Raw genomic sequence first — 23,405 nt, 5'->3', positions numbered from 1 at the left:
TTTTTTTAAAGGCTAAAATTAAACCAAGTAGAATATGAGAGGCAGGTAATCAGTTAGGCTAAAAGTAGATTCTTGATGGTGTTAGCATGCTCAGCAAAATCTCTGTAATGCTCTATGTCCCCCAAGCAATGAAACAATAAAAAAAGAATCCACATTCAATAACCAACCTGCAAATGGCCTATTATTATCAAACTTGTAATTTTCACAAGGTGGTCATAAAACATAATCTCATTTTTACTTTCTCACCAATTAACTTTATATTATAAGATTCATCCATCGAGTTGTTCCATTGAGTTGCTTGAAGGTTTAAAAATTCCTCAGGTGAAGATGTCAACAGCAGGGTCCACTGACTAAGCAAAGAGGGCGAGTAAAATACTAGTATGTAGCTTTTTAATTTAATCATGTGATAAATACAATCTTCCTTTTCCTGTGATAACAACAATCATAAAGAAAACATCATATGTTCTTCATTTGTTTATCAGATTTGCCCTGATATACGACTGATTCAGGATGATGTTTTTAAAACCTGTGGAATAAATGAATAAAAACTTCACATATTTTGCTGGTAGACGGCAATCAGTACCACAGGTTAGCCAACTAGAGGCGCATTTCAGTGATTTCAAATAAACAAAAATCTTCACTTTTTCTGTGCCGTCAGTAATGCTCCCAGCTAGTGAGAGGGCTTGCATGCTCCACATCTTACTAGTGGTGCAGTAATGAGCCCCATTAATTATGTAAAGGCAGTGATGCAGATGGACCTAATTAATTGTCTCCCGTCACCCCCTTGATTACTGTACCTGGAAGGGAGGTGTTAATTTCTGTAATACTTAAGCAGGTACGCAAACTGTTTTGTCGGAGCTACCGCTATGACAGTGACAGAGTAGAGCACCAGCTTTCCCGTTGCTGTTAATTCACCGAAAGGAAAGTTTCCCAGTGGTGGTGGTGACATTGTATTAATTGAAGGAGGGAGGGAGAGATTAAAAGAAGTGAGGAAGGAGGGAGAGAGTGGAGAGAGGGGGTTGTATGATGGCCCTGGAGATGTTTTCTCAACCTGATTGCATCAACATTTGCGTACCTTTGTGCCGTTTGTCTCTGTATGTCTAGGTAATGGGTTACCAGCAGGCGAGTTTGGGAACACCCAAGGTGTTTTGCAACAGCAGTGCGCTTGGTGGAGAGTAAACCTGTTGAGAGTCAAATGGCACAGACTGGAGTGATAATGATAACTTGTGTCTGGGAGGCTGGCTGTTAATCATATGAGGTGTGTTCTCCATTTTAATCCAGAGCCTGTGTGTGTTGTGAGCCCCTGACCATGGAGGACTGTCAGGGTCACACTTTTGGCACCAATTACCAAGTGATAAAAATAGATTTTGAGCTTTAATCTCTTTGCAAAAGTTCATCTGGAGTCAGACAAAATAATATAGGCTACAAATATCATACATGCCTAATCTATACAATAGCTATGAGGACATGCACGTTCTCTATTTTCAGAGGCATCAAAAAAAATCTTAATCCCATAGTTAAATAAATAAAATTCAGTCCTCAAAACACTACAAGTGTGCATGCCTGCGCACTTGTACTCATCAATCTTGGGCTTGTTCAAATAGTACAGTTAAATGAGTGTGAGCCACTTGAGATGCAAATCTAGACTCATGTAAAGAAAGAAGCTTTGGAGAGGAAGGTAGACAGAGGGAGCAGTAGGCCGTGACAGGATACACAGGAACCGCTGTCACAGAACAATAGAACCTTCAGCTCCTCAAAAGGAACCCATAACAGCAACACAGGAACCCCGGGAGAGGAGAGGAAGAGCTGAGTGGTTCACTGGCACAGGAAGGGTTTTTAGAGTCAGAGGGCAACTACTGGTCTGTAGTGTGTGTGTGTCTGTGTGTGTGTGCGCCTTTGTGCGTGGGATCAAAATAGTCCTCCCAACCCCCAATAAGCTCTACAAAAGAGCAATGTGGTCAGTGTGCGGGCAAGTGTACGTGTGTGTGCACGCGTGCATTTATTTGCTTGGTTGCGTGTGTATGAAGGCAAACCTGTTCATGTAGGCCCAGTATGCCTGCATGTGTGTAAACTGTCATGCACATTTATAAGTGTGACTGTGTTCATGCAAACCTTTCTGCTTGCCTGCGTGTGCATGTCACATTAGAGAGACTTCTTCAATTACAGTGGATTTTTGTTTCTTCTTTTTTTAGTGGACAGTGCTGAGGGCCCCAGTGGCCCGAGGCGATAGCGAGCAGACAGGCAAGGACAGGAGCGACACAGCAGCAAGCACAGCATCCACAGTCGGAGCATTAGGGAGCGCAATATGAGATATGACTGCAAAGGCTACATGCCTGTGTTCCTGAAAAGGTCATGGACTTTGCTGAGCAGTAATGTGTGAAAGTGGTGCACAGTGGTTAAAAAAGAAGAGAGAGGGGGGAAAAAACAGATAAAGATCAAACACATTCACCTCTTTTCCAATTCGCACGCAAGATTTTATGGACACAAATACAGAATATCTTCAGTAAAATGAGCTGACTACTTTTAAATGTAGTGAGATCATTGCAGGCTCATAAAGAGGGTTAAAAAGCACAAACCTTATCTTATTTGGGTTTAAATTTCACCACACACTTCCTTTTCTTATAGTCAACCTGCATTCCTAAACAGGCGCACAGTTCCAACATTAGATAGCAAGAGAAAGGAGAAAGTGTTCCAGTATGAACTCGTCGGTGTGAACAGTTTAATTACAGGGAGTGTCAGCTCCATTGCTTAATGTGTCCCTTACAATTAATCCAGGGAGAGGATGTCATTATCTACCAATGCCTGGGCCTGGGCAGGCTTTTCTTTCAAAGAGATGGAATGTGAGAGGGGAAAAAGAGGAGTCTAAACAAGGAAGCGCCTTTGGTTAGCAGCCTATATTATGTTCAACCTCTGTGTCAACCAAAAGGATTTAGGTAATATGCTCGGGTGTTGTTTCGAAACATTGAGTTTGAATATTTTGGACACTTGACTCTCATGAAACCATTAGTGAGGAAAAGCTTTTCCCTATAATTTCTTCATAATATGAAGCTTTGCATGTCAGCTGTCAAAACATGGGCAGCTGGAAGAGGTTAAACTGACAACAGGTTTTCGCCACTTTCAAGCCTCAACTTCTTCCTCCTCCAGCGGGCCACGTCCTAAAGAGTCCTTTTTTTCTGCTGCACTGCCATCCCCTAATGTGAAACAGAAGACAACAAATTGGACTCTTGAAAGTGAGAAAAAGACTGTAGAACAAATTTAGGAAGACTCGTTTTACATCGGTTAAAGAGGTTTTCCACCCAGAGCACCTGGCTCGGATCTGTGAAGCTGGTGCAGAATGTGGTTTCACCAAACATTTTAAGTGAATAATGACACAGTGAGATGCCATTATTGGAGGAAAAGATTTGATTATATCAGCTGAGGAAATGTTACAGGGCAAGTACCCTGCAGGCAGATATACTTTGCATACACACTGGGGCAATGTTGTATGTAATGCATACTCAACATACATGCATGCTTAGGTATACAGCTTCTAGCTCCACAGAGGTTTTGTGGCTTGAATTTGACAGATCAGATTTTTTGCGACTGTCTGCCGTTACTTACTTCTCCTCCCTTCACTCCCCCTTTAAAGAGTTTGACCTTGGACGCTTCCTGTGGCCCTTAGGGGATGAAGAAGTCCTGGTGATTGTGACAGGTGTCGCGTCTTAACAGCCCCACGTGACATCCAGAGGAGAGATAGACATTTGGATTTTTTTTTCACCACATTTGGAGATTTTTTTCCCCCCTCATAAGCTTAAAGAGACAACTTAGGGTGTGTGTGTGTGTGTGTGTGCTCGTGCGTGTGTGTGCACATGCAGCTATAGTGTGTCTGAGTGAGAATGTGTGTGAAGTCTTACCACTTATTCCCAGCTCTCATTTTGGTTATTGGCTTGGATACTTATCACCTCCAGCCTTCGAGGCTTTATTAGGTGGAAGCTACTCCAAAGTCAAATTCTGGATATCAAAGGCAATACTCAACTTTGGCATCTGTCTGCAGCATCTTAATACGAAGCCTGGTCTCCTAAAATTTTAAGAACTCAACATGACATTTTGAAATGCGTCCTCGACGGAAATGTGTTTTCCCACCACAAAAGGGCCAGCATGAGGAGTCCATGCGACAAATGCCAAATGAGTAAGTTGGAAAGTATTGGTGACACAATTAGTTTGAACTTGATACACTTAATGTTATAAAGTTATGGTCCTGACCGTAGGGGCTGGCTGGAAAAGTCTAGCAAGACCCATCTACCAATCGGAAGGTCAGTGGTTTGTTCCCCAGATACTACTGTCTGCATGACAAAGTATCTTTGGGCAAGATACTGAACCCCAATCAGTTCATTTCAGTTCAATTGAAGTTATATAGCAACATTGTAAGGTCGAGACCCTACATTAATACAGAGAAAACCCCAAAAATCAAACGACCTCCTTTGAGCACTTGGCGACAGTGGAAAGGAAAAACTCAATTTTAACAGGAAGAAGCTTCCAGCAGAACCAGGCTAATGGAGGAGCAGCCATCTGTAGTGACTGGTTGGGAGCTGTTGAGCTGATTCCACAGAGGAGGGTCCTGAAAGCTGACGACTCTGCCTCCCATTCAGCTTTTAAATACTTTAAGGAAGCCCGTAGTCTGAGAGCCAAGTGCTCTGTTAGTATGGTACTCTACTATGAGATCTTTAAAACAAGATGGGGAATGATAATTCAAGAACTTGCATGTGAGGAGAAAGATTTTAAATTTGATTTTGGATTTAATAAGGAGCCAATAAAGACAGAAGCCAATATGACACACAAACCTTTCTTGTAGCGTCGCCCCCAATGCATTCATGTGTGTGTGTGTGTGTGTGTGTGTGTGTGTGTGTGTGTGAGTTCAAATGTTGACAAAACAAAATAATTACTAAACGTTTGACACTTGATTGTAGTTTCATTTATCATCAGTTCTGTTAGTGAAAATAAGGATAATAAGAAAACAGTTGAAAACTAGCTGCTGCCTGCTGTGCGTCTTTATGAGAGAGAGGTTTCTTATTCCAGTAATAACAGTAATACAGTTTATTCCTGACAGAGAGAACGAGTGCCTACTTTACTATTTCACCCTGCTTGTCAGTATTCTTAAGTATGATAAGGTTCATACATTTAACTAATGGTAACTAATTTATTTTCTGTTTTATGGGAGGTAAGAGTGAAAACTATGCTCCTTGGCAGGAGAGCGTGTATTCTGTTTCTTTATAAAAAAGTGAAGCAGTAATGAATCATGCATGAGAAATACTATAGTAAAACCCATGATCAATGGAAATTCAAATACAGAAAAAAAGAGTGTGGAAAAAGTAGCATATCATCAATATTTTAGAAACCAGCAACATTTCATAAATCATAATCAGGTGAGCTCATGACTTATCAAGAGCAGTTCAGATCCTGGTCTTAAGAGTCTTAATGCTCGTGGATACTGGTTTACGTGTTCGCCTTTCTTCGGTGGATTCATTATTTCAACACTGATGAAGATTCCAATCAACTTTAATCACCTTTACTTGCAGAAACGTGTGACTGTGAGTCATCTGTAAACATTGAAACATTTAAATGTGGCACAGGCTTATTTATCTTTTGTTAAAGTTTCAAGTAAACTTCAATATTCTCCAGAACAAACCTGGAAAAAGTGATCTCCCTAAGGCCCAGGGTGAGTCAGACATGGTGTGGCAGAAAAAAAGATGGGCTGCTATCTGAGTTGTTTACTGTAGGTTGAGAGTAGGCTTTCTGCAAAGGAGATTAGTAATGGTGAATTATGCATATCTTATTTTCTGGATTATCTCAGGCAGTCAGAGATGCTATCTCATTGTATAATCTCTTTTAAAGTCGTTTGGTTTATTCTGACTGTAAATACAGTCATTTTTGCTTGTTTATCTTTTCTAGAAGTCCAATTTAGCCTGTGCTACTTTTAGATGGAGTGTATTATTGCTTATAATCTATCATTCTTCAAGTTGAAATAAATGCAGACGGTGATCTTTGCTTTACCGGCACAGCCATGTGAGGAGGGTGGGTAGAAGCTACTGTAGCATAACAGTCATTTTGTCACTGTGCGTGTGTGTGTATACGCATGCACGTATGTGTGTCCCTCCATGCAAATATGAATGGGTGGCCTGTCTTGTCCAGTGGTGCGTTTAACCAGACACAGACCTTTGCTTCAGCCAACTCAGGCCCAACGCAGACAGTGTGCATCCATGCCATTTTCAAGCTGCTCCAATTACATCCGCTGAGCATCCACATATTGGCTAAATTTGCAATAATAGCATATCTATTTCCATTCTAATGGCTGACATTGCTTGGCTTATCCATGCATGTATGTCGGTGGTCTTTTATGCTTTATGGTTTGGTCTGTTCCCAGCCATGTGCAATGTGCTGTGGCGTGTCTTGGCTTTGGATGTGTGTGTGCTGGACGAACTTCATGTGCTGCTATGCACTGTGGAGTGCAGCAGTTTGTTACTTAGAAAAATGCTACACTAATGTGGATGCATTTTTTTCTTTCCTTTAACAGGAACTATACATGGTTACAATTTGAAATTCAGTTGTTATATTACATTTGCTAATCTCAGTGCCTCCATAGTTACTTTGACATTTGTGGTTGGCCTATTAGCTCTTTTATTAGCTGTTCCAGGATGGTGGTTCACCTCTACCAAAAGACAAATGCCAATTCTAGTAAATTCAAACAGTTTCATGCTATCGACTGGGAGTCACCTAGTTTTTATTTTTAACAGTTATAGTGTACCTGCTGAGAAATAAGGCTAATGTGACCTTGAAGACAAAATTCCTTAAGATGCAAAAAAAAGTTTTTCTTGTAAACTTTCAGATCAGTGTCGAGTAACAACAGGTTATTCATGACTTTTGTTGCTGGGTAATGAGTAATGCAATTACTTTTTAAATAATGTCATGAGTTAAGTGACTGATTTTCCAGTAACATTTCCAACATTATGTTTATAAATGCATGAAGTGATATCAGAGAATGAGCTTGTGCTTTAGTACAATTTAGCCTCTGACGTACGTGCAATGCATCTGTGCATCTGCACCACAGCATATGCACTTATTAATTCAAATTGTTGTGCTGCATGCAATGTATAATTACATGTTGGTGGTGCATGTGTCCACGAGTCCATGTTGACAGTGTGTTTGTGTTTCTACGTTCTGTCTGTATCTGTTACATGAACCCCGTGTTCAGCAACCAGGCCTTGAACCCAAGCCAGCTCTGACAGAAACGATGGTGGTGTTGGAGAGGAGGGATTGACCCTCTATAGCTTAGAGAGCCTCAATGCACAGTACACACACACACACACACCCAACACACACCCTCCTCCCCATCAACCCACAACCCACTACTCCCTGCCTCCCCCCACTCCCTGCTGCATAGCCCTAAGCGCCCGCAGGCATTGGAGATGCACGCATGCGTTGCCTTACTGTGTGGGGCTTTGTCTGTCTGTGAGCATGGTCGTATGTGTGTGTTAGTATTTATATGAGTGTTACTGTTTCTCTCCTCTCTCTCTGTATGTATGTGTGTGTGTGTGTTTGTTTGTGTGTACATGTGGACAAAAGAAGCAACCATGGCTACCTCTTTTCTCACTTGGCAATAATCACTGATGCTTCTTTCAGATCTGTCTGTGCTAACCCACTGCATTAGATGTGATTACCTTTTGTTCTAAAGTATACGGATTAATTTGTATTAAATGGTAATACCAATGAGCACTAATTCAATGTACAGTGAAAATGTGAAAACAAAATATCGCTTTAATGTAAGTACCTATGTTCAATACCACTAAATAATCGATCTATCTATCTATGACACAAAGTCTACTTCGTAAACTTAATGCAATGCAGTGATCCAGATGAAGCTTCACTGGATCTGCTGAAACACTTAAAATGTTTCCTTTTGGATCATATCACAGTTCAGCATTTCCAGCCAACATGACTCTGATCTGGTTCACAGCGTAAAATGTATTTACAGAAAGACTGCTAAAAACCAGGTGACTCCATAAAGCTTTCTTTGTGCTCAAAATATTCCTTATGTAAGAATCTCCAAGTAACTTGCTAAGGATACCCCAAAACCAAGTCTGTACACAGACTTCTATTTTTTATTTCTAAACCTCTATAGGGCAAATTAAAGCAGTAATCCATACACACAGTTCCAGACATACATCAGTCTCTTTAATCCAACATAGGTCCTACTACTCTCCCCATTACTGGTTCTCTTACCACTATGGCCTTAAATCTCCTCCATATATCCAGATTCACTCCCATATTTCTCTCCTCTCTTCTACACTTCTTTCCCACTGATTTGGTGCCAGCGCTGTTGCTGCCTTTCTACCTTATAAGAAGCAGCATGGATCGAGCAGGTTTAGAATCAAATATTACAAATATTAGACAGCATATTTTTGAGGTAATTTACATGGTAAAAAAAAATCATGGTGGGTGGAATCTGCAGACTGAATCTGCAACTCTTTGATTAATTTCTTGCAGTAATCCCCAAACCACTGACGACTGTGGATCTGAATTTGGACCAAGCAAACTTGTTGGATGCAAACAGAATTGCTGGGCAGCAGTCTTTTTGTGGTGACAGTTCATGGAAGCGGTGCTAGGTTGGGCACCGGTGCTGTAACTGCTTTGGTTGGCAAGATGTGCAAAAATGCCAGGAGCCACAGCACCGTTCTGAGCACTGGGTCCAGAACCAGCAACATCCTCTGTAGTCTCCCAAAATCCAAACCCCGTATCACCCTCTCCACTGAGTTTCAATCTCGTCCCTAGTCTGAGTCCCAACTGCAGCCGCAGCCGGGGCTTCCATGTGCGACTGACACATAAATAACCAAGCCTGTCCGCCACCCAGGCAAATTCAAATGCACCTGTCAAAGTGATGAAGCACCCACCCGCAGGGAAGCATTGTTTACATTTTCACTCCATTCTTTGCAAAAGTGAGATTCTAATTATTTTCCCACTGTAAATTAAAGCCAAGTGGGACAGAACTACAAACCAAAAGGATCACGGCAGTGGAGAAAACCCCAGCCCTTGCGGAGTAGGCGTGAGTTGGTGACGGGCGGGACGGAGGCAAGGTCAGCAGCTTTTAAGAAGGGAAGCAGAAATGGGAGGTATAGCATTCACACTGGCTGTAAAGCAAGGCGATGCAAGCAAGACGAGTCTAAGAGAACTCCAACCGGCTGGAATACATTATGCCCCTCACATTTCATACATAATAACGTGCCAAAAATGTGCTGCATTATTTTTCATACCACTGGACACAGAGTGAGACAGAAAGAGGTAGGGAGACAGAGAGAGCAAGAGAGGAGGGAAATGTTTAATTAGTCCATGGAAACGTGCAAATGGGAGGTAAAATTAGGCGAAGGTAGGAAGGTCTGGAGAAGAGAGAGTGCATGAATGGTAATGATGGCTATCTAGTTTGGATCAATCATTAAGGGATCAGGGGGACTGACAAGCCTGTTTGTGCCCATGCCTTAGGCTCCTGTTCTGGACAGTAGCCAGCCCAGCTCAGCTTGTGTGCTCATTGAAAGTTCTCCTTTCCTCCTCCCTTTAGTTGCAAACGTACACACACACTCTGGCTGCACAAGTACATCATACAGTATAAGTATAAACAAGTTTGTGCAGTTTAGTATAGTAAACCCATCATTTTAAAAATAACATTTTAATATCTAATACATGTAATTAACTCACTTGCAAAATAGTGGATTTCCACATTCGTGGGAGATTTTTAACTTGCTCTTGAGGCCCCGTGATTAGTCCCTGCTCTGACACAGTGTTTTGATCAGTTCATTACAAGGTTACAGGGTTACATTTGGGAACTGTTTTGATTGTCAGGAGCGACATGACAGGTTTTTTTTTTCATAACAATCAAATCTAGACATGGTGTTTACATGTGTCATGCCACAAAATGGAGCAAGATGTCACATGTATATGTGTATGATGGGGAAGGCCATGTAAGACAAACAAATAAAATACACTGTACCTTTCCCAGACACGCATTACCAGAGAAATGTGTCACCCAGTGGAACTGCGTCTCTCCGTCTGCCCTCTTTTTAGCTGTTATTTGCAAGTTCAAGTCCTATTTTAGGTATAAATATGGGTCGCTCTTAAAATATAACACAAAAGAATACCCTTTTAGAATGAAGTGCATTTATACTTTTATCTCTGAGCCATAGATGCCTCCGATCGCAGTTTATTTTTTATTTTGTTTGCCCTCAGACTAAAAAAGCAACAAAGCGTCATGCTGTCGGTGACAGGTAATTCAAATCCATCTGTTGCTAGACTTTATATTTGCACACGCACTTGAATAAAAATGACTGTCAGGTCAGTCAAATTTTATCACAAGTCACACTGGATTTTTTTTTTAAAGAGAACCTTTCCACAGGCGCTTGTATTTAAAGACTGATGGCTTTTCTTCTGCATTCATATGTGGTATGGTATGATTCGCTAGGTGTGAAATCACATCTTCTCCCAGAAAGACAGACAGACTATATTTGCGAACCATGGAGCCACGTCTGCAGCTGTGCCATCCCCACTTCCTGTGCCCCTGCTCCTCCCTCCCATTCCCAATGTGCATTTGCGGTAATGTCTACAAATCCTGAAATTTATGTCCCTGCTGGAAAACATGGTTTGCCGTTTATAGTCCTCCGCTAAAAGAAATAAGGCCCATCTCTCCTGATACAAGTCAAGGGACTGATGCAGACTCTATCAGATTTCTAAATACAGACCCCAACGATAAATCCTGGCTTGATTGGGTTTGAATTGGGTTAGCTCACTTGAATGCTATCTGCTTAACCCACAGCTGGCCTGTCTGCTCCATGCAGGCATTGAACCTAAATCAGTCACTTAGTGCTATCAAATGGAACAATGGTGGAGTGGAGGGAGCACTCAAGCTAGGGCTAGAAGCCAGGCTAGCACCATAACACAACACAACAGACCAGAACAGAGTAGTGTCGAGCAGACAGGCCCTCTAATGCTCTTTCCTTTTTGTGTCTTAGCAATGATGCTTCTTGAGAGCCATGGTGCATTGCATGAAATGGCATCACCCAAACCGAACACACAAACACCTTTTCAAGCTTTTGTCTCGTCTTGTCAACTGGATTTCACGTGCTAATTAGCATAGGATGGTGGCATGGCAAACATTTAAAAAAATAAATAAAAATCCATTTTCATGCAAGCCAAAATACAGACACGCAGCACACCATACCGGGGGAATTCAAGCAGGTGCGTTTAACCAAAGTGACTGAGAGCACAGAGGCAGAATTCATGGTGTTTCTATCGCCACTGTACAGCTTGGATTAAAACATCCTGGAAAGGGGCCATAATTGAGTCATAGGCACACTTCCTGTGGCCAGTAAAGGAGGAAAAGATGCTTTCTTAGCCGTTTTTTAAGACTAATGAATGACCTTAAAAATGCAGCCTGACCTCGCTGAGAACCATGGTATTGGAAGAGATCTACGTAGCTTTTACTCAGAGAGAGATGAAAACAATAAAAATCTGAATATCAACATCGATGTAAACATCTTATCGAAACAGACTGATTGCTGCCTTGCAGGGGCGCTAAACACAAAAGAAATCCAGGTAATCAGTTTCCCTCTTGTGTGGGCCGAGGACAGGCTGGAGGCAAGGCAGCTGAGGGGATTCCACAAATGAGCATCTGAATTAGCATCGAAGAGATCCATCCTAGCATACACACCCAATACACACACACATCTTCTTTGAGTGTTTTTAGCTAGTCTTATTTTCTGCACTCATAACCCGTTGACATTTCGACTCTGAGGTCTTTTTCCACTCTTTGGGTCGTGTGCTTTGCAGTTTATACTAGGCTTCTAATTACAAGAGGGGTAATAGCTCCCACTGTTTTCTCAGTGAAGCGCCTAGAGTTGTGTTTGGCTAACCGTTTCCAAGTCTGAGGTGACATCGATACACCGCCAAATTAAACTTCTCCTTCAGCTTGACCCTGCCACTCACGGCCCTCTGAATGAGTTTGCCTTTTTTCCCATATTTTTAGACGAATCATAATTATGCCGCCAATTAGAGGGTCACCTTGAAAAACTTCCTCCTTCTTTTGACTCTCTGTGTGTGGCTCAGTTTACGTGCGTGTAATGTTCACTGTTTTGGGTCGGTAGCTGTGAGCTAGACTTTAAATTATGTCTTTAAGTACAGCCACGTACACACAGGCAGAGAAAGAGTGCGTCACTGATTCAGCAATGTCACAGTCGCAGTTTATGAATATGAAAGAAAAAAGTTGATTTAAAGACTCTCTGTGAGCCAGATTTAGGTGGGCGGTGCTCGTGGCTTTACTACCTGGTCTTTCAGTTGAAGTGACGTATACAATCTGTGACCATTATACGTTCAAGACTTTACCAGCAGACACTCTCGGAGAGGAAGAGAGCTTCCATGATCTTCACACATGGATGACTTCAAGTTACATGACCTACATAACATGTTACACGCGCCGCTTGCTCCCCATGCCTCACCCTAATAGGGAAGGGCAGCACATTACAGGTGTGTAATCCCTAATATGTGCATATGGACACACAGAGAAACAACTGGTCTCTTTACATGCCACGTGGTACTCATGCACTCTGTTAGCTCCTGTTTAACACAACGGCGTTCATATTTGTTTTGTGTTTTTATATCTTCTCATGTGTTCCTGCTGTTAGCTGGCCTTTATGTTCTTATCTCCCTCTCAAAGGTGGCCGTGTATGACTATATCTTAACAACGGAGGACCCCGTGTCAGACTCTGCAGCGCCCAGCGATGAGTCCCATAGGGATGGTGCGCACATGCCAGAGGGTGAGACCAGCACCCACGTGGCAGTCTACACACTGCACCTCAGCGGGCTTAAACAAATATACAGGCACTTTCTTCGACAGTCAGATGGAGCCATCATAGAGGTGAGATATCAATGGAGATGACACTGAAGTCTTAATTTATTTGCATGTCTCCAATTTATGCAAATGTGAAACAAGAAGGAAAAAAGAGTCTGTTGTTGGAAGACGTTGCTTCCTGCTTTGCTCCAAAATGAAACTGTATAGTGATCTATACTGGATCTGAATTTATATGCCTTTAAAACCTGAAACAGGGCTCCCTCTTCTGTTGCTCTGTCCTGTTTGTTCAAAGATTTACTTCAATTCAAATTAAAGGTCTAATGCGATAGAATTTCAGATGGTGTACAAATGACAAAACATGAGACAATTGTATCATTTAAAAAAAACAGAGTTGTGTATTCCCTGAAAATTGAAGCTTTTTGCTTCATCTACATTCAGATCAGCAGTAAATAAACAAAAAGCTACCTTTGGCTGCTCCCCTATTCACAAGGCGTCATGACAACGGGTGTTTGATTTGATGTGGAGTTGCTGGGATTTACGTCATACTAAAAGAGAAATCTGTTAATGTAGATCATATTAATAAAGCTTATCTGTATATTTATTCAGTTTGAGACCATTTTAGTTTGTTTTATCTTATTCCCTCACTCTTTCTTTTAATACTTACTGACGTTGAAATTAAAGGAAGAGGGCAAGAGAGAGCAAGAAGAAGACAGAGGGTGTGATTGTTTCACTGGCCCTTGCATCACTTGGTTTATTCCCTCTGAATAGAGTAAGAATGGGAAAGGACAGAAGTGGATGCAGCAACTATTTCTTTATTCTACTTTCAGCACAATGAGAGGCAACAGTACAGCTCTGTGGCCTGAAAGGGTGAATAACTATGATTCTTTTCTTTTTGTTGTTATCCTTGGGCTAAAGCAGATTTGAAATTCTTTCTTCTTTTCAAACAGAAAATGACAGGATTTGCTTCGAGAAACAAATCATGACTGAGTTCAACATGTGAGCGTAACTACAAGCCGAAATTTAGCCGACAAAACAATTTCCTCTGTCTCCGTGTGTGTGGGTAACAATCATTTAGAATTTTTGGGGTGCAAAGATCTGCTCTGTATAAAGTCCCGGACATCGGTTTAAGTCACGACTCACGGTGACATTGGAAAATATTGATTGCTGTCCTCTAAGCACTTGTAAGAGAGACAGGCCAGAGTAACCGGCTGATTCATAGCTTGTTGCCTAATTAAAAGTAGGACTTCCTAACGACTGCTGCTGTGGCAAGAATGTTTTCCTTTCCTCAATCATTCTGTCACTCCCCTCACAACCTGGATCGTCCCAACAAAATTAATATTTTGAATGTCAACAGAGTGAGGATAGAGGGTGTCATACGCACTAACAATTAGCTCTGAGGCTCTGTTGTGCGCTAATAGCTCTCAATCATAATTTGAATGATGGAGCGCTTATGTGAATAAACACATGGCATGGTATATCTATTACTGGTGTCACACTGTCTGTCTGTTTGTGTGTGCGTAGCCTCTAGACCTGTGCATAGCAGATGAGACATCTGGGAGGATTTTTCAAACAACAAAACCGCGCACACACCGACTCACATATCCTTTCTGTCTGTGAAAAAAATAAGTTATAGTGTTCACACAAAACCTTCAGCGCTCTCCCTTCGCATAAACACACAAATTTACTACACCAATAACCTTGGCAGACACAGCCTTAGCTCACTCAGAGAAACAGAATTCATTCCCAACCTGGCAACATGCTATTCTTTAAACAGTGCAGGAAGTGTCAGAGAAGCCACCGTAAGTGAAAGATAGGTGTCACAGAAAAACAGGAAAACAGGCTCGCACTCATGCACAGACACACACACATGCACACACAGACACATGCTGTTCATAATCTTTCTGTTGATCCCTTTTCTCTCTCTCTTACACACACACACACACACACACACACACACACACACACACACACACACACACACACACACACACACACAATGTCCCGTGGGTATTGCTGTCTGTTCCTTGCAACTTCACAGGCAAAGGACCCCCAGCAGCAAGACATGCTGATGGCATCCTCTTTCACCCGCCAGTGGTGGGTATGATAGTGCCGATGTGCGGAGTTGCCAATAGAGTACTTTGTCGCTTCCTTTTGCTTTTCAGAACAGATCCCCTCTTTACATATGCAAAACTAATCCCCTGGATATATAGACTGGTTTTATGTATAGGGCAAGATCTAAGAATCTCCAAAGGGCATCCCCAGCACTTGGAAGAACACTTGAGCTGATTTTATTAGTGCTTTATGTAATTCTGGCAGTGATATACACACTGCAGCCGGGTCCTATATACAAAATGGCTTTAAAATGTAAGGTGACTGCTGCTGAGAGATGAGAACAGCACAAATTATATATATATATATATATATATATATATATATATATATATATATATATATATATATATATATAAAAACATCTCAAAACATGTTTTTTTATGTAAAAAACATGTTTTGAGATGTGATGATGTGGTTACACTACAGTTGCATGGATTCTTTATTTGTGAAATTTTCACAACCAGTGACAAAAGCATTTATCTTAATTAAACTGTGTACTGACAGTACTCGATTCTCCGCCTCAGTTAGCTTAAAAGCTAATCTTACTACTTAAGGAGTCTGTTTCCATTTATTGTGGAAATATTGACTGATGCCTCATTTCCTTTAAAAACCTTTGTTTTTTCAGGCAGCGTCCTGGACATCGGTGCCCTGGAGGACTTGTTCCGCCCTTAGCCTAACATGACCACAGCTCGAGGGGCCTGTAGCTTTGCATAACGCAACACATATACACTCAAGATTTGCCTAAATGCACATTTTAAAAAGCAAGTCCCAGAAGAAGTGCCCTGAGCTATAGACACTGTAAGACACCGTTTGGAAGGAGCAAAACAGTTAGGTGTGTACTTTTTGATTTGCTGTAAAATGAACTTCTGAGCGAGAGTCACGAGAAACTAACCTATTTCTGTTGTTTATTCAGCTACTGTTGAAACAGCTCCGTTCTTTTCTTTCCTCTGTTTCCGTCCTCGGTGACACGTAGGACCAAACGGAGGAAAGCTGAAATCGTGGGTGCGTCGTAAAAATTAACTGATGCTCAAGTCTTTATTGACTTGCATATTGAATTCTGTTTAAAGAAAGTTAATATTAATGATCCATCATATGCTCTCGTTCAGTTTGTTGCCCAAGGCAGGTGTCTGTAATATGGACCATGTTGAAGGAATCTTCTCGCTGAATCACAACAATAGAAAAAGTTAAAGCTACGTTCCCATCAGTGTGCTCCAATAAAAGACATTAAAGGTAAAGTGAGGTGTAGCTTTTCAAACACTCATTACCTATAAACAGATGTTCCACAGCTGCCGACTCACAAAACGCACTGCTGACAACAACTGTTAGGGCCAAAATTATGCAGGGAAATGCATCTATATAACCTAGGACCTTCAGAGAAGGACTCATAACCACTCTGTCTGGAGAAACAAGATGGCTGATGAAGAAATTAATGCAGGCAAAGTCATTATCTTCCCTCCTAAAACCACAGTGGGTTTATGTCCCCCTGTGTCGTTTTTTCTCCGGGGCTAACATTTAAGTGTCGATGGACTTATAAAAAGATAGGACAAGCCAACTGTGCTCCTTTTGTCTCCTTTCCTCCATATGGGAGGCAGCAGCATATGCAAGAACTGGCTCAGCTTCTGTAAAACTTCCATTAAAGATGCACAACTAAGGCTCTGCCAGCTTGAATATTACCTCTCTCTGCAAATTATTTATGGCTCGGAAAAAACGCTGATGATGAGCATCTCCAGCGACTTGTATAAATAAAAACACTTTTTTTTCTGCAATTTCAGCTGTGCTTTTTTTTCCCTCCCCTCTCTCTCTCTCCCTGTTCTGGGAATGCACTTAACTGTTTGTAGAAACCAAAGCTATGCAGTTTAGACACATACGGTTTCAACTCCATAACATTTATTAGTTTACCTTCCCAGCTGGACTTATGGAGTTTTACAAGTACAGTGACAAAGCAAACAAATATGATAATAATGATGCAGAGCAATGCAAAGTTGGGAAGAGGTTTCATAATAATCATTATATACCATCTCTCATTAACAGAGCTGTTTGTGTGTGTGTGTGTGCATGTGTGTGTGTGTGTGTTTTCCTTCCCACAGCTCAGTCCACTGTCCTTCTGCACACGACGACTCTTCACCGGACCAATATTGACCTAATTTAACATGCAGACAATATGAAGAAGTTAACCTTTTGAAAAAACACCTTGCAGCAACATTAATTGACAAACCACATCAATTCTCCCTCCTACCCCTCTTTTGTAATTACTCTGCTGCATGTTTGATTGCCGCTGTGGAGCTGAAGACCTGCGCTTCATTTGCCGTGAGGTCATCGGCAGCCCTCAGAAATATGAATTTGATTTTTACAGGAAGTGAGCGCGCTCTCTGTGTGCGTGCGTGTGTGTGATGTCGTTTCATGTGCCGCGTGTGTCTACGAGAGGCAGAGGAAAAGAATTAGGGAGGGGAATGTCCTTGGCTATGTACTATATGTTGCATGAGGAGATTAATGCCTCCCTGGCAGTCATATCTGTTTAATAGGAGGACTTCCCTGAAGTACACCACAGGCAATTGTCAAGCAAGTTTATACTAATTTTAGAAAAAATAAAAAAATGAGCTAAAATGAAATAAATAATAGAAAAGAAAACATTTTTTTGTCAACACTTGCAAAACTAAACTTTGAATATATAGACTGGTTTCATGTATAGGGTGCTTTTGTGCCAGCCTGCATTTTCAGCCTGACCACTTGATGTATAGCACAACCTGATAAACATTATTCTCTTCTTTTATATGCCTTTTTTTTTGACAAATGTGTGGTTCATCATTCTGTAATTGCTTATACCAGTGAGATTTAAGTTATATTTCCTATCACTGTATATAAGTAGGCCAACCCAGAGTTGTGAGAGCCGTTTCCCCTCTGGGACGAGAGGTAGTGTGTCATATAAAGTCTCCATTTCTGCTTCTCCTCCAACTTCACTCTAAGCACGGGGACAGAGGAAGAGACTGTGCATGACAACACTATTCGCAGGCCTCGAGGAAAATTGCAGTTCTTCTGCCAATCTCAGTCACTGTCATCCAAGTTCAACCTGCACTTTGTGACGCTTGATACGTTTACAGGCCGCGGGGGCTCCTGAAACAGTCGGGTTTATCATTGTTGTGCTGTTCATTTCTTTTTTGTCACCTTTTCTCGTTTATGCTACCTGGCTGATTTAAGCATGCTTTGGGTGAGTTTTTTTTTTTCTTTTTCTGAAGGTGATGGGTGACATAGAAGGCCTCGACAACGCATCCAGCACGGTGCCCTGCCCGGCTCAGAGCTCTGACAAACAGAGGGAGGACAAAGGAGGCGACGCTCTCCAGCTACGGAAACGAAAGAAACGATTCTGGCGTGAGTGTCTCTCTCTGTTATTTCTATCACTGTAACAAAAATATGTTTTTCACAGTTAGCTCGTCACACTCAGAGCACACAACTACAGCACATTCAGTCGTCCCAGTCACCTCACCTCACACACGTTTGACTCTCTTGCTTGTGCAAACCTACCTGTTATTGACACAGTTTTATCAGTCGTTTCATTGCCCTTAGGGTCCCATCGTGTTGAGCCAATAGGAGGAAACAGGTGTGACTCCAGTTTTGCACTACAAGACCTCAATCAATGACACCAGATGGAAGAGAGAATAAACACTGAGTCCTCTTATTGATCATTTAGCAATGCACTGCAGAAGTTATGCATTCTGAATGTTACTTTTCCTGCTCTTTGTGTTAAAATCAGCGTGTATTAATCTGACAACAGCTCTCATCACCTGTTTGTTTTTTAGTAGTTACAAAAAACATCCCCCTGTTCTGTGTATTGTGTAGTACTTCAAAGAATCACAGTGAGAAATGCACTGTACTTTTCACTCTTGAGACCCTGTGCAAGTAAACATAAATGGTGTATGTGAACTGATAAGCCATCTGTGACCTAATAAAGCAAATAAATACTTCACCACCACTTCTAATGGATACAGGTTGTTAAGTGCTGGGGACTGCCTCAACACAATGAAATATGAAGATTCTTAAAGTCACTAATCAGAACACGAGTGATAAAATATCAATATTGGCCCCACATTAAGCAGGATAATATTCAGGCCAGCTTGATTTGTATTGAATATGTGTCTGCTAGCCGGTGCTTAGTGTAATGAAGTGGCTCACAAATCAGACTGTAATGGCCGCCTACTTACACATATTGCTTAATTAAAGGTTGTGAGCTTATTAGCATGTGTCTCTGCACAGGGTGGAGGGAGATGAGGATCGGGACTGCTGTCATTGAGGGCCAGGCTTTAAAGGTTTTATAGATAGCTAACCTATCATACTAAAGCCATAGCACCCCCTGCCACCCCCCTAAAATCGGATCTTAATAACCTGTCATTTTCATTGATGATGATTCTCCTTTATGGGCAGCCATTATAGATCAACTTCTGGGTCTTGCTGAATGGCGATAGCGCCCTTTTGCGGCCCATCATTATCGCGAACACACCTTACTTTTGCCTTGAAGTTGCTCCTCACCTCCATGTTTAAACCATCACAGCCCTGCCCCTATGGCCCGGTGCACAGTGCGTATGGACACACACACACATACAAGAGGCCTCTCCATCCCTATAAAAGAGGGAGAATAATGAAAGCACTTTAAGGCTCATAAGTCCATTTTTAATACAGAAAATGAAGTTAGAAGACATCGGCATACTTGTTGATAGGTTATCTGTAATTTATGCAAATGTCAGCTATTTGTTTATCACAGTGTACCTCCAGCATTCGCAGGATGTGTCAGAGTAGTGTTGCACCTTGCCCTTCTGTCTGCCTTTGACACTAGCCAGAACCTACAGAGCTAATTAGAGATCGCTCCATTAACGGTGACAGTGCTACACCCACCAATTCAATCAGCCCTGAAATGAACATTAAACAGAGACGCTGTTTTTCAGAGATGACAGGAAGCTCTTTCTCTAATTTTCTTACCTTGCTGCCTGCGTCATTTCACGGACCTACTCAGTGTCCTCTGTCTTACTTTGTTCTATAGTATATATGTGACATGACCTTGGTCTGAGGTCATCGCAGCTAAATGATGGACATATTTCACCTGTTTTCTCGTTTGCTTCGGCACGTTATTCTCTTTTTTCATATATAAATAGAGAAAATTTGATGAATGGCTCTTCTTTGTCCTCCTTTCTCTTTCGTGTGATGTTCTCTGGGAGCTCCATCACCTTTTTCTGTTCGCAATCATCAAAACAAAGCCCCGTGCAGTATTTTCTTTTCCCAACTAGGGGCAGAGGGTGCAGAAACGGAGGGGGCAAAGGTATTTCAGCGGTTCAAATATTTGATTGCTAATGACAAACACCGTTTCATAGCGATTTAAATTTCAAATTGATCCCTGGGAGCAATTATTTCTGAGGGGAGAGAAACACGCCGCTAGGTCTCTGCTACACACATTTGCTGATTTAAGTTAAAAGAAAACCTTTTTGCAGTGCTATCATAAGGGAGCAGCAACTTTTTGAAGTAAGTGCCTGCATCTGCTTGCAGCCAACCCAACCTGGGGATGTTGCTGGAGAGTGAGAACAGAGGGGGGAAAATAAAACATAAAAAGAAAAAATAACACTTTGTCTAATTCTATATTTATGTAGCCCTCAGCTTGAGGTATTCACATAAAACAGTTTGTATTCAGAAGTGCTGCCGTGATCGTTATGCTGCACGTTGAGATCGGCAACTCTTCGGGCAGGGTTGGCGGGTGCAGCTCAGCCTGATTCATTTGAATTAAAGTTGCTCAACTAAATAAAAGGGATTCAAATTCCTACTTTTTTTTCTTCTTTTCAAACCTGTTTTTAAGGCAACCGAGCATTTCTTTTGATGAGGAATTTTCTACCTTTAGTCTTTGGCATACACGCCTGGATTCTCTATTTGCACAACCCCATTTATGGCATCGCTTTGTTTGATATTGAAATTGTATTATGTCTTGTAAAGAGTGGAAGAGCTTGTTGCTTTGGGACCTTAAGAAGGTCTGAGACCATAGAGAGTGATCGAGTGTTAATCCAAATCTTGTATTTCTCTGCACTGCTTGGCACACACTTCTTAAAATCCAAAACTTTTTTATAGAGTGTGCACCATTAGAGTCAGAAGGGTGTGCTACGTTATTTTATCTATTATTTCATGTGTTATTTTTAAAGAAAGCATCCCTCTGCTTTAGATTGTGCCAAATCAGATACAAGGCATAGCGATCTAGCTTTAGCAGCAAGTCCGCTGATCCTCTTGTCAAATGAATTTAGTAGGGTCTCCGTAAAACCTCAACACCAGTGCGATGGCAGCATTCGTGCCACTGTGGAAGAACAATATTATGCAAAACAGATATACACTCCAGACCTCTGTCAGGTTTTTATGCTCAGGCTGTATTCTTCTCCGCTGACCCCGAAAAGAATTCCCTGGTGCTTAAGCTGTGGAAAATCCACACGGTTGGGGTATGTGACGATGTCAACATCGTGCCATATTTCTGTGGCATCTGGATAGATCATGTGCCTCTCTACACACACATATTTATTTATTTTTCCTCTTCCAGAGCAGTGTCGGGGAGGCAGATGTCCTGCTCACAGGAAAAATAATTTGCAGTGGGGGGGAAAGAAAAAAAAAAAAGAAAGGGGGGGGGGAGGTGGGGTGGTGAAGGGAAAAATATATGAATATGCAAATCTTGTCACAGTGTGGAACCTTGTAATGAGTGGGAAATGTTGTTGCCATCTTTCATTATGCAGAGGTCATTGCTTAATGCCAGGCAGCTGGGCCCAGATTCTTCTCTATGAGCTCCCCCCCCACCCTCACCACCACCACCACCACTACCACCATTTCTGCTGTCATCTCATAGCAACTTGAACCAAACTACAGCCTGGCAACACAGTTCACAAAAAACACACAAATGCACGCAAGGCACTCACAAACGCTACAGGTACACGACACCTGGATGTCTCCATAGCTATAAGGAAACCTAAAAGGAAACCTTGTGTTGTTCAATTTCCCGATTAAGACAACTCTGCTGCTTCTATGAAGTACTTCAGTTTAACACAATTGCATGATTTACTGTGTGTGTATAAATTATCTTGATATGTCTGCATGTAGTTTGCCAAACCACATGTGAATAAACCTGACAGCATATTTGATCAGTCAGAAATTTTGGTCAGAACTCCCGAGACCAGATCTGGTGATTATCATCTGGCTCATACGTTACACTATCACCTCAGCAGGACTGTGTTTGTTACCAAATGGGCTTCTAAGTGTGGAAACTAAGAGATTTTGAATCATTTTTAGCATCATTATAGTTTCTTGGGTGCACCGTAAGTAAAAATATCAGTTTTACTCTTTAAAAACAAAAGTTAAGGTATATGAATACTTTCTAAAGTGACTGCTGCTGTATGTCTTGTGTTTCATTTGTGCAGAGCGATGCTTGCACAGCTTCAGAAAATGGAAAAGAGGCTGTAAAGTATGTCTCTTTCCAATCCAGCTTTCCAATCCAGCAGCTTGACCGTCTACTGGATGATCTATTGTTGTTTAAGCGGTTGCATCAAGCTCTTTGGAGCTGAAAGTTTAAAAAGTGGGCACAGCTCATAGTTGTTGTTGTTGTTGTTCCCGGCTTCCTTTTGATCAACCCTTTCATGTTTTGTAGATTGCTGAGACAGCTCACTGCTGTTCTGTCTCCTCTTGCAACAGCTTTCCTGAAATTTCCGCTGGCGTCTGCCCGACATTGAGCTATGGGGCTAATCATTAGGTAAACCCGTCTCCCTCTCTCTCATGCACTCTTCAAATAATCCTGGGTTTGAATGCTAAAAATGTAATGAACTTCACGGTTCATTGTGTCTGACATTGCTTAATTAATGGGTGCATTTAAAGTACATAGGGCCCCGGTAATTGATTTATATGCATGATTTGCACATACAGCTGTTGGTTCCTGTAGGAGACTCATCACTCAAAAAGTGGCTGTGCTGATGTTAGGCTTGGTAGGTAATATTAAGATTTTTCTGTTGGCAGATCCAGCCTTGAGAGAAAAAGACCAGGTCACATGTTAGCATATTTTTTCATTTGCAATTATGAACAGCTACTTAAAAAATTAGACTTGGGCAATTTAATATCATATTCTCCACCAAAACACTTAAAGGACTCAGTCTGAGCCTGGAAATGTTTTTCATATGGAAAACCTTTGGCTCCTGTAACATAATTGGAAAAAAAAATGGCAGAATATATTTGAGAAACTTTATTTTCATTAGGCTGTTCCTGACAATAGGGCTGGACCAGTTAATTCTATGCTACCCACAGGACCTCCAGCATGCTTTGGCTTCACACCATCAGTCTGTCTTACTCGCCTCAGTTAATGCATTTGCCAAGAAGAAATTGGACACAGGCATTACCATAAATGTCTGCATGCTGAACATGATGCATTTGAATC

At 41.6% G+C, this 23,405-nt stretch overlaps 1 protein-coding gene across 1 annotated transcript in view; it reads left to right on the top strand.

The window, feature by feature from the left end:
- Positions 1–18,969, top strand: part of ofcc1 (orofacial cleft 1 candidate 1) — a 74,401-nt gene extending 55,432 nt beyond the window's left edge. Inside the window, exons 21-23 of the mRNA XM_085417765.1 lie at positions 12,731–12,931; positions 18,211–18,343; positions 18,539–18,969. Coding sequence (XP_085273891.1) covers positions 12,731–12,931; positions 18,211–18,343; positions 18,539–18,612 — 408 coding nt within the window. The 3' untranslated portion in view covers positions 18,613–18,969. The remainder of the gene's footprint in view (positions 1–12,730; positions 12,932–18,210; positions 18,344–18,538) is intronic.
- The last annotated feature ends 4,436 nt before the right edge of the window (positions 18,970–23,405 follow it).

The sequence above is a fragment of the Rhamphochromis longiceps genome, linkage group LG9 (genome assembly GCF_057381845.1).
Source record: "Rhamphochromis longiceps isolate RC_006_pf linkage group LG9, R_longiceps_female_GT1.1, whole genome shotgun sequence".
In the NCBI taxonomy this organism is placed as follows: Eukaryota; Metazoa; Chordata; class Actinopteri; order Cichliformes; family Cichlidae; genus Rhamphochromis; species Rhamphochromis longiceps.
The sequence above is the reverse complement of the archived record's forward strand: the minus strand, read 5'-3'. Positions and strand labels throughout refer to the sequence as shown.